At 43.2% G+C, this 12557-nt stretch overlaps 1 protein-coding gene across 5 annotated transcripts in view; it reads left to right on the forward strand.

Annotated features, from left to right (window-relative positions):
* SH3PXD2A (SH3 and PX domains 2A) overlaps positions 1 to 12557 on the forward strand; it is a 439126-nt gene that overhangs the window by 371565 nt on the left and 55004 nt on the right. For 3 of the 5 annotated variants that reach the window (XM_053311873.1, XM_053311874.1, XM_053311878.1), the window contains 2 exons: positions 6526 to 6639; positions 11525 to 11608. In XM_053311873.1, the coding sequence (XP_053167848.1) occupies positions 6526 to 6639; positions 11525 to 11608 (198 nt within the window). The remainder of the gene's footprint in view (positions 1 to 6525; positions 6640 to 11524; positions 11609 to 12557) is intronic. The other 2 variants (XM_053311875.1, XM_053311877.1) reach the window with 1 other exon arrangement.

Raw genomic sequence — 12557 nt, forward strand, 5'->3', positions numbered from 1 at the left:
ACCTCACAGTGTTATTAGCATTACAAGTCAAGGAAGCAACTATAATTAAAAAAAGAGGGACAAGTATCCCTTGGCCCCCAGGGGAAGGGGGCCTGCTGGTGCGCAACAGCTTGACCTTTGCTCGCCTCCTCCCACCTCTCTGATTGACTGGCTGGCACACTGCTGGATCCTGATCAGAGGCCTTCTCCTGGCTTCAAGTGACATGGGTTCTCTCTGGGAAGAGAGAGGGGAGGTGTGTCCGGCAGCACCCCCTCTCCTCCTTCCTGGCTGGCCAGGGCTCATATTCAGCCTACTGATCCCTCAGCCAGCCTGACTGACCGCCTCAACCCCAAAGAAGATGTCACTGAACATCAGCCAGCTAGTCAGGAGGAGGGAGAGATGCTGCCTGACAGGCCTCTTCCTCCTCTCCTGAAGCTGAAACAACTGAAAAAATCTCCAATTAAAGGAGCTTAGGGGCCCTTTTTGAATCCTCAATAAAAAGAACAGGGTCAAACTCATTATACTCCTGTTCTCGGCTTTTCCTCTCCCATAAAACATGTCTTTGAAACAGGGTTCAGTTTACCCCTAAATCCTGGGGTGAAATCTTGAGTGAGTGAGAAAATGGGCCAATAACCCCAGAGAGCCAGCATGGTGTAGTGGTTAGATTGCTGGACTAGGACCGGGGAGACCCAAGTTCAAATCCCCATTCAGCCATGAAACTAGCTGGGTGACTCTGGGCCAGTCACTTCTCTCTCAACCTAAACTACTTCACAGGGTTGTTGTGAAAGAGAAACTCAAGTATGTAGTACGCCGATCTGGGCTCCTTGGAGGAAGAGCGGGATATAAATGTAATAATAATATTAAGAAGAAGAAATGAGTGTTGATGATTGAATATCTGAGGTAACTGTAGTACTTATAGTTTTTAATTTTAAAAAACCAAAACTGTTTCTGAGCCACAAAGTTTTTCATACCCGGCTTTTACTTCGTATCTTCTCTGGAATGGGAGGTGTGCATCAGCCAAATTTACCCTGAAGTCCCTATGAGCTATCGGAGAGCACTTCACACACAATTCGGGTTTCTTGGTTTTTTATTGTGTTGTATTGTATTATGTACATTATAAATATGTTATACGTTATATGTATAATAATATAATTTATACATTATAAAATGTATACATTATAAAAACATTATTTAAAAATGTTATAAAACATATTATATATTATATTATTATATAAGTTTTATTGTGTTTATTGTGTAGCCTGACTTATATCCAGAGTAAACATATCCACCTTTTGCATTGGTTTTTTGGGACACCTTTGAACTCACAGTAAAACTTCACAGAAAACCCACGGTAAAGCCTGCTGTCTGGGAAAGCTCCAGGGGAATGTGTGTGCACAAGTATGTATGTGAAAGTGTCCACATACGTGGAGAGTGTGTGATCTTATTTGCATAGGAATGAGAGGGTGTAACAATGTTTTTTGATGTCCACCACCACCACCATGGACTTACACTTCTTCACTTCTTCTGTAGCATAGACATGGCGGCGGTGGAGAGAAGTGAAGGGGGCCCAGAGGGGCAAAGGTTCATCTTTTGTCCCAGGGCCCTCTCCAACCTTGCTACACCCCTGTTGCTAGTATAGAAACAATGTCGTCTCACCAAATGTCTGTAATACCTATTAAGCTGTATTGACCTTCCTGTACTAACAGTTGAAGTTCATCTTGTTTGCTTCTAGGTGGGTTTGTGGGTAGGTGGGTTTATAGCCACATAAACTAATGGATATTCTCCAGCATCTCACCTGTTGTTTTATTGTAGGGTTTGCTGGCAACCCCACAACTTCCCAGTTTCTTCTGTTGCACCCAATTCTCTGTCTTTAGTATTTACTTTTCTATACTTGCTTTTTTAGGCTCCTGTCCCCATCCCCCACAGATTTTAGTTTGAAATCCTTTTGCTCAGGTTTGTTTGGCTTTTCCCAGTCCTCATGAAGTACAGTCCATCTTCTGCCAGTCGTCCTTCATACAGGAGGCTTACACTGTAGTCCCCAGTCCAAATCTCTCTCAATACCATCTGCCTAATCTGAAGTTTTTCCCTTTCTCTCCGGTCCTCTGTGCAGGAATAATTGATGAGAATACCACCTGAGCCTCAGGGTCCTTGATGGTTCTTCCCAGAGCCTCATAGTTAGCTGTGACCTGTTCTTTGCTGTGCCTAGCAGTATCATTCATTCCCACATGAATGAGCAAGAAGGGACAGTGATCAGTGGGTCTGATAAGTCTTGGCAAGCTGTCCATCACATCTTGAATCTGTGCTTCAAAGGGGCAGAATGTTTTACTACCTAACAGGCCAAGTCAGCACATGGCTGGCTCCCTACCTCTCAGTAGGTAGGGAGCTGTTAATCAGAGGAGAGCTGGTCTTGTGGTAGCAAGCATGACTTGTCCCCTTAGCTAAGCAGGGTCTGCCCTGGTTGCATTTGATTGGGAGACTTGATGTGAGCACTGTAAGTTATTCCCCTCAGGGGAGGGAGCCGCTCTAGGAAGAGCATTGAGTTCCAAGTTCCCTCCCTGGCTTCTCCAAGATAGGGCTGAGAGAGATTCCTGCCTGCAACCCTGGAGAAGCCGCTGCCAGTCAGTGTAGACAATACTGAGCTAGATGGACCAATGGTCTGACTCAGTATATGGCAGCTTCCTATGTTCTTATGTTCCCCTATTCTTCTCCTCTTCCTTCAGGTAGTGGTTGAGTCACCTCTGACCTTAAAAGGTTGAGAATCTTCCTTCCCACTTAACATATTTTAGCTGCCTGACATTGGTAGTCAGAATGCTTGGGCACCTTCTGAGTCCCCCTGAACTGACAAAGCCCCCCAAATTACCATGTCATGAGCAGTAGCAGTCTGCTTGTTTATCTTCTCTCTCCCTCTGGGTTTCTCCGTGTTTCCTCTGAATACTTGTACTGCACATTGCACATGTCAATCTAGCATTCCTCTGCATTCACCCCTAAGACAAAAATAGAGAATTGGAGTATATGCAGTTATTGTACGAAAGCAAACTGTCTGAATCACCTTTGACGTGTGCCTGTTCTCTCGTTTCAAGTGTGGGATTACATGGCACCCACTCTTATGTGAAAATAATCCCTAGTGTCCCATGGAGCAAGACAGGTTCAAAGCTTGGGGGGCAGTCTGGTGGATCCAGACATGGAGATAGAATTATTGCTAATTATCCATTCTCTAACATAACTTCCACACGCATGTATTGCACATGCATGAATCTGTCTACAGATTCTTTTCAGGACCAAGCTGGGACAAAGTTTATTCTAAGCTTTTTTGCCAATGCACAAGCGCTGGTACAGCCCATCCATGAGCATCCCCTCTTTCTAACAGCATTTTTAACAGGAAAGAAGAAGATGGGAGGGAAATGAGAATGAACAAGAGGAGAAAGAGACAAGAAGAGAGGGGAAATAAAGGGGAAATGAGAGAGAAACAAAGATGCAGCAAGAAAAATGGAGGTGCCTTGGCAAAAAATAGGAGGGTGTGTGTACTTATTCCTACTACACAGCCTCCCAAAAGTCCTGTGGTGTTGTTGGTTTTTGTCACTACCTCCTCAGGATCCTTGTTAAAGATCTAAAGCAATTAGAAGAAAGTAAGGGAAGGTGTGTGTGAGTGTGGCTATGTAGGCAATAAACATTAGAAGGAAGCAGTATTCATATTTTGTTCTCTTTTCCCCCCTTAGTAAACTTAATAGGACTAACTGCACAAAAACCAACTTTCCTCTGCTGTATGTCTTCTTTTTTTTTACCTGTACAAAATGTGTCATAAGAACAGCCCTGCTTGATTTGTCCCAAGGCTTATCTAGTCCAGCATCCTCAGTGGCCCACCAGATGCCTCTGGGAAGCCCACAGGCAAGAGGTGAGGGCGTGCCCTCTCTCCTGTTGTTGCTCCCCTGCATCTGGTATTTAGAGGCATCTTGCCTCTGAGGCTGGACGTGTCCAGCTGCATGTTTGGAAGAAGCCTTGAGCTGAATCTAATAGACAGTGAGCTAATAGGTGCAGTGGTAACGACAAGGTTGAGGGGAAATTGATGGTATTCTTTTGATCCCTGTAGAATAAGAAGCCTCTGATAGAAGACATATAAGAGACAAGTTCTAAGCTAGACAGAACCTTTTTATGGTGGCAAGAGGGGTTTTTGCCTTCTGGGTTATTATGGCATAGCCACCTAATGGCACAGCAGGGAAGTAACTTGCCTATGTAGCAAAAGGTATGTTTCCCAGAGGGCAGATGCGATATTAGGAAGGTGCTGGAAGGCATCATCTCATACTGTGCGGGAGATGGCAATGGTGAACCCCTCCTGTATTCTACCAAAGAAAACCACATGGCTCTGTGGTCGCTAGGAGTCGACACTGACTCGACAGTACAACTTTACCTTTACCTTACTGTAGCTGTTGAAGCTGTATGAGTCTGCTTTGATCTAGAATCAGGGAGCTAAAAATGACCTTCAGATTTAATCCAGTTTTCATTTCTGTGAAATACTAGTGCACTACACTAAAGTTGAGGGTGAAATGTAGCACTTAGCACTTAGCACTTAGCACTTACATTTTATATACCGCTTTATAGCCGGAGCTCTCTAAGCAGTTTACAATGATTTAGCATATTGCCCCAACATTCTGGGTACTCATTTTACCGACCTCGGAAGGATGGAAGGCTGAGTCAACCTTGAGCCCCTGGTCAGGATCGAACTTGTAACCTTCTGGTTACAGGGCGGCAGTTTTACCACTGCGCCACCAGGGGCACTAACACTTCAGAATTGTTACACTTCAGAATTTCTTTTTTTAACTAGAATTAACTTTTTTTAACTTCTTTTTAACTGCACTTTATGGTGCAGCTCTTTTCACACTCATGCTGCTAACATGGCTTCTGAAGAAGAATTCATGGGGCATTTCCCAGCTAATTAGGATCAGATGTGTATCAGCTTCTAGTCTGTTTACTTCTGTACTATAATTACAAGTGCATGTTGCGCTCTATGTCCCTCCTATCCTTTCCTGCCATTAACAATTCCTCATTTGCAGCAGCAAGCTATCTACACGAAGCCTTTTCAAAATGAGTTGGCTCTGTTGGTTTTCTTTTTTATTATTTTTATTTAGTGCAGTCGGTTGCCATGGGTGAACGTCATATTGGGAAAATCTCCCTCCTGCTGTGAAAATGTAACTAAATTTAAATTCTCTGACTGGGAATACTTTGAAGCAAAACTTTCCAAATCTTTCTTGGGCCAGCAAGTGGAAGTCTGTGCCTCAAGGGGCTCAAGATGAAATGGTGCTAGCAGTGACTGTGTGGAGCTGTGGTATCCTCTGTGAGGCTTTAGTTTTGAAGTTTCCTTTTTTGACGCACTTTGGGAACAGGAGAATCTCTCTGCTTAATCGTTTAGTAGCATCTTCAATTATACTTGGCTTGCATCTTTAGGAGCATTTAACTTTGACATACACATATGCCCATGATTTTGGGGCATGAGTATTTTTAGTTGGAACACTGCATTAATTGGCATATGGATCATGTTGCTTTTGTGACTTCTGCTAGCGATACTGTGCATTTTTGTCATCTATCTGCAATTAACTTTCAGCAAAATGTGCTTATATAAAGCAGCAGTACTTTGTAAAGTATGCAACTGCAACTTTGTGTACTTTGCAAAGTTGCAGTTACATACTTTGTGAGAAGAAACAGATTCTTCTGAATCTGATTCCATGAAAGATTAGTGTCGTCTTTGGAATCTGGTTTTGTTTCTCTGTTGACGCCTGCTTATCAATGTGGATGGTTTTGCATGCTTATGTACAGAGAACTGCCACACTGATTATGTCACTTTTATATTCAAGAGAGCAAAGTAGGATTTGGTCTTCCCTCCAGCCATGTCCACTTGCATGCATTTCTATGTTGCAGACAAAGAAACCCAATCTCTTGAGGCAGAAATTGACAGGATATTTGAAGCTGTTCTCTCTGTGATAATTGAGCTATAGCTTTGTAGCTCACACAGTATACTGATGGTTTCTTATATTTCATAATCTTTGGTATATGATTGCGGTAGTGGTGGAGTAATGCAGCAAAAATTCATGTCTTAGACATGATTTACCCGTAATGTGTCTGTGTGGAGCAGTAAAGGTAAAGTGTGCCATCGACTCCTGTTGACCACAGAGCCTTGTGGTTGTCTTTGGTAGAATACAGGATGGCGATTACCATTGCCATCTCCCACGCAATATGAGATTATGCCTTTTAGCATCTTCCTATATCGCTGCTGCTTGATATAGGTGTTTCCCATTGTTGGGGAAACATACCAGCAGGGATTCGAATTGGCAACCTCTGGCTTCCTAGTCAGGTCATTTCCCCAAGGCTCACATGTGTGGGACAGTACATAATGTTATAATACATTATTTTGCAAAATAATCTCTGTATTGTTGTTCTGTCTGACTTCAAGTAGTGTTAAAAGTCTATTTTCAGAGAATAGGGGATTGCTAGGATAGGCTGAAGAAATATTTTTCTTTATATCTAATATTTTTTCCTTGCTTTTTAAAAAAACAGGTTGGTGGTTTGTAAGCACTTCGGAAGAGCAGGGCTGGGTCCCTGCCACATACCTGGAATCCCAAAGTGGAATTAGAGATGATTCTGAAATTAACATGTCCAAAGGAGGGGAAGGTAAGAATACTGAAGAGAATTCCATTGAATATTGGTTTATATAAGAAAATCCTTCATTAAAATATTTTTGGACCTTATAAGAATTAATTATACCTGTGCTAAAGATCAGCACAAAAGTTGTACAATGCAGGAGGAATTTCAAGCTTTATAAACACCAGTGAGAAGACTAGTAGGATCTATAGAAGTAATGTTGATTCTGTATACTGTATGTGTGAAGTGTGTGCTCATTATGTTTTTAGTACTACTTTGCTGATAACACCCAACTCTGTCTCTTTTCCCCAAAACCTTCTCCCTCTGTCCAGTCCCATATCTCCAACTGTATGACATTTCTTCATCTCAAACTCAATATGTTCTTGATGGAACTTCTCATCTTTTCTCTCAAACCCTCCTCTCTATGTACTCTTTTCTTATCCATTGACTATTTCACCAGCCAATCTGTTGAACAGATCTAAAGCCTTAGGTTTCCTTTAACTTGGACTCTTCTCCCTCTCCCTCTCCCTCTCCCTCTCTCTTTCTCCTTATTCCAGGTATTCAGCCTGGTGCCAAACTGTGCCACTTCTCTATCCACACATTGCAAAAATATGGCCCTTCCTCCCTGCCCCTTTTGTGGAAAATTTAGCTCACATGCTGGTCAACTCTTGCTTTGACTACTGCAGTCTCCTCACTGGTCTTCTGTTAATCTCACCTCGGCCCCCACCACAGTTCCATCCAACATTCTGTCAAAATTGTTCACTTTTCCATTATTCTGATCACATTGCATCCTCCTGTAAATCCCTACACTGGTTTCTATCAGTTTTAGGATCCAGCATGAGCAATTTGTCCTTAACCCTCTATGGACTTCCTCTTCCCTACCTCTCTGCCCTGATCTTCCATTATACTCCCATCTATGACATTTCCCCCACCGTATTCAGTTTTCTGAAGGCACCTTTCTCTCTCAAATGACTCTGCCCCTTTTCACTTGCTGACCCGTATGCCTGGAACCCCATCCCAGAGCACCAAGTGTGTTGCCTCACTTCCTTCAAATTGCTCCATAAATGCACCTTTTCTTGTGAAGCTCTTAGTACACTCCTCTAGTCCCCATGCCCCACTGTAACTAATCTCAAGTACATAAATGAATTAATTACATATTCTTTCCTGGTTAATCCTGTCTCCACTCCCTTCCCCTCCTTCTGACTTCTCCTTGTATCTGTTTCTAGATTGTGAACTCCTTGGACTAAGGATATGTCATCTTTTATAAAACACTATTTACATAAATGGTGCAATATAACTAATAATGATGGTGATGAAGATTTCTAGAAACATGACTGTGATTACTGTGGTCCATGTGTAGTAATGCATACACCACTTTTCACTTTTCCTTTCTAATGAAGCTTCTATAGAAGAGGAAGGGCAGAAGATGACCATTTACAAAATGCTCTGCATTTTACATCCTTTTCCTCCTGATATTCCAGTGCAAATACTGCACTTCAGTGTGGGAATGATTATGTTTTGTCCCAGTTTACCAGTCATTTTGTTTAATATTTCTGTTAAAATAGAGTATAGTCTGGCTCCAAAGGTGTTGCCCTGTTTGGACTTGTGTTAATTGAATCCATTCTCTCCAGTCACATAATACTTTTCCCATTTGGTCTTCTTATTGACTGCCATATTTCCATTTGGTCTTATTATTGTCTGCCATATGCACTTCACTTCATCTATGTCACAAGTAACTGTGCACAGAGGATGCCATCTTCAGATAGATATATGTACAAAATTGAGACTCTCCTGAATCTTTGTGGGAAGAAATGGCATAGTGTACCTCATTGCTTGTGTTGTAAATAAAAAGTGCATGTCCCCAATATGCTAATGCAGTTGCTTAAGATAAATTTTAAAACTTAAGTCATGAGCACATACTTGAGTCACAAACCAGCCCCTCCATTCCAGACCCCTGCCAGCACCCTTCTCCTCTGACTCCGGAGGAGACGCCTGCACTAGTTCCTGCAGGGCACAGATTGGGAGGCCAGAACTATTGGACATATGGCCTTGTGGTCACCAATGCAGCCTGTGGCACTCTGCCACATATTATTGAACTATTTTGAGAGTACCCTTACTAGACCGTAGAGGCTGTGAAATACCAGTGGTTGATACTGTATGCCTCAGAGTTAGTCTCTCCCTCATTTCTTTTGAATTGGTAGCACTGGAGTGTGACAAATGTATTCACCAGCCTCTGCAGCAACGGTGTGAAATAGGTGTTAGTGATCCATAACCAATGGAGAGTGGTGACAAGTGAAGTTGGCAACCTAGGCCGGGCAGCTTTGTTTGATGTGTGAGAATTTTTAGAGGATATGGAAAGGAGCCTAAGAGCTGGGACAGAGGAAGTTGGGAACATATAAAGGGATGTTTACATCAGAGGAATAAGACTGGGGGAACTGGCTGCCAAAGAGAATTTGTCAAACCACATGGGGAAGGGTGGCAATTAGAAGTTGGGTAGCAAGGGATATTTTTGAGTACTAAATATCCCTGGTTCCCTCCTAGGAGTGCACAAAACCAGAAAACTCAGTTTGGTTCAAGTAGAATCAGACTCAAACGGAACTGGATCTGATCTGGTTCTGTGAACTCTAGAGCCAGGCCCCGTCCGGCTTTAGTCTGAACTGGTTCAGACCCAGCTCAGGGGAGGGGAAAAATTTTTTAAAGAACAAAAATGCCAGACTTACCACCATTGCCAGGCTCCAGGGGGTGCTGTCATGGCCGCAGGGGGGGGCTCTCCTGATCTCCCTCCGCCAGCCCCCCTGATCATTTTCAGCCCATTACAGGCTGCATTTATCTCATTTTGGGCACATTACAGGCCTATCTGTGGTGGCAGCAACCATTTTGGAGGCCACTGTGTATACCCAATGGCCATCTGTGAGGCTTGGGTCATGACGCGGCCACTCAGATGGCCATTGGCATGCACAGCAGCCTCCAAAATGGCCACTGCAGATAGGCCTGTAACGGGCAGAAAACCGGGGTGGGGGATGGGGTGCATCAGGAGACACCTCTGTGTAGTCATGACAGCACCCCCTCCAGAGCCCAACAATGGCGGTAACTCTGCCATTTTTGTACTTTAAAAAAAAAACCCCAACAGGGTCCATCCAGAGGGTTTGGCTCAACTTCGAGCTTCAAAGTCAAGCTGGGTTCGCACATCCCTAGATCCCTCTCCCCATCAAAACCAGTGACTTTGGAATTTTTGTTTTTTGTTTTTAAAAAAAGATCCTGGCCCATTAACCCCATGTTCTGTCTGGGTCTCCTGAAGCAATGGGCCTGAGACTGCTCCCTGCCATCCATACCTTCTGAAGGGCTTTGCAAATCTGTATTCCAGGCAGATGGAGAAGAGGGTTTTATAGCAGCCTTAACTTTAACCTAATATATTGAGTCTCGAATAACCTGAGAGAGGGCCCATAACTTAGGGAATCTTTACACATTTGTTTTCTCTTTCTTCTCAGGGAGCCTTTTTCACTTCCTTAACTGAGAGCAAACTAGAAATGGAAGCACTTACGTGAAAGTCAAAGATTATTCCCCTATCTTGACATCTCATTTCATGAATTACAGAGACAGTTTTGTAATAAGTGAATGAACTGAAAGATTATTTCTGTTACGAATGTAACTGGGGGGAAGAATGTGTCCCTTGCCATGAAAATAAAGTGTCCACTGTGCACAGATATTTTAACAATCTGATACTCACAAATTCTCCTTTTTTAAAAAAAATCTAAAATGAATAACCATTGTTAACTTTTACATAACCTGTGAACTTCTTGAATCCTTGAAAAACTGTTTCAGAAATTATTGAAAACTTGGTCTTGTAGCATGAGACACATTTGCCATCTCTTCTAAGCTAACCACAGATTGGCTTGAGGAAGGAAAACATTCTGATAAAATTTACACGCATTCTCACTGTATTCTAAAACTTTAAATGTTTTCTCTTTTGTGGTTGGATTTCTGAGGAATGTCTAGATCCCAATTGATTATCTTCTCCATAGACTGTTGTGGTGTTTACTAGGGTTGCGCATCAGTGAGAAATCTGACTCAGATCCAGTCCAAATTGAATGCTTTGGTCTGTTGCTTCTGCATTGAATTAATCTGATAGTGCACTCTGCTATTGGATCAAATAGATGTATCAGGGAGCCTCACTCAGCAGCAACTCGGTGGGCTTTCTGTCTTTTGACTTCAAACAGCAGTACTGTTTTAAAACTCTGCTTTCCATCCTGGCAGATGCCCCATAATGCTCTGGAGAAGGAAGCAATGTTAGGAGGTGGAGGAAAGATCATCAGCCCTATTTGATGCACAGTCCTAGTGCTTACCTGGCTCTGGTAGACCAAAATAACAAGCTCTTTGCAGAGCACTTTGGGCTCCAGCACACCAGTAATGCTGTTGATGTACAGTGGCATGAAGGGGCCTTGCAAAGTTTTTATCCTGCATTGTACAGATTTGGACTTCCTTACAGCCTCAGCAGAATCATCAAGGAGTAGGTTGCAGACTTTGCCAAGTCCTGGAATTCTCCTGTGCCACAGAGATGTAATGAAAGTCACTCCTGACCCAAACAGCCTGCAGTATAAGCAAAGATGCCATGATATTTTGATATCTGTTTTTATGGCCCTTGACTCTTTTCCAAAGGTTTGGATACACGAAGTTAGTTTTGTAAATGCATCAAGCAAACATCTAATTGTGTGGGTAACTGGGCCTCAGGGAGTTAATCCATTTATTTCATAATCTAATCTAATCTCAGTGTATTATTTCATCCCATCCTGGCCCATCTCAGGGCCTGTCCTTGGTGTTACGTGTGTTTTGTTTTGGTTTGGTTTTTGTTCTCCACCCATCCATCACTTTTTCTTTTTTCTTTCCTTTTTATTTTGCCATCCATTTTCCAACATAGTTTCTAAGAGACGCAAGGCTCACCTGAGGCGCCTGGACCGGCGATGGACGCTGGGAGGGATGGTCAACAGGCAGCAGAGTCGAGGTGAATAGCTTTCTGGGACATGGTCCCTTGAAGTGTGCACAAGCCGCCGCTGCTGCTTCTCCTGCTATTTGACATTGCTTAGAATGGCTGGTGGTGGTTGTATCTCATTTCATTGGGTCTTGTTTCCTCTGCAGTAGAAACAAGCCTGCATATAGCAAAGTTAGATGACTTTTGGGTGCTGCCTTCTTTCTCCAGTCTCAAACATGCTCAACACTGGTTCCATAGCACTTCACAAGCTATTTATAACATGGTCATAAACGAATGCCTTTACTCGGCCACTGCATAGGCTGCCTTTGGAATGGCAGCCTCTGTATGCCTCTGGGATATTATTTATTTGATTTATATATTTTATTTATTTGATTTATATACCGCCCTTCCAAAATGGCTCAGGGCAGTTTACAGTTAAAAATATGGCATTATTTATGCCATACGCGCATATAGTGGTGTTTCAGACATTGAGAGAAGGCAGTTCTGGCATCCTGATCCCTCTACTCCTAGTCTCTCCATTCTTTAGCTTACTTCTCACTGGGAGGCAAGGCTATCTTCTCTGGGTACATCTGTCTCCTCCTTGGCGCGACCCCTTACTAATTTAAATAACCTTGTGTAAGAGCCACACCCCCTTTAATCCCTCCCCTTCAGTTTCCTACTTTGCTGGCTTGTTCTTCTTCCTGCCCACTTGGTGGTCAGCTCCAGACACGTGTGCCTGTGTCATTCTTGGAGCGATGTATAGTACAGTATAGAATTCTGGTCCTGGTTAGACAGGAGGAGATCCGGTCTATGGGAGAAGAGCTAGTCTTGTGGTAGCAAGCATGCATTGTCCCCTTTGCTAAGCAGGGTCCACCCTGCTTGCAGTTTCCCTCCCTGGCATTGCCAGGACAGGGCTGAAAGAGACTCTTGCCTGCAACCTTGGAGAAGCCGCTGCCAGTCTGTGTAGACAATACTGAGCTAG

The sequence above is a fragment of the Hemicordylus capensis genome, chromosome 3, assembly GCF_027244095.1.
Source record: "Hemicordylus capensis ecotype Gifberg chromosome 3, rHemCap1.1.pri, whole genome shotgun sequence".
Taxonomy (NCBI): Eukaryota; Metazoa; Chordata; class Lepidosauria; order Squamata; family Cordylidae; genus Hemicordylus; species Hemicordylus capensis.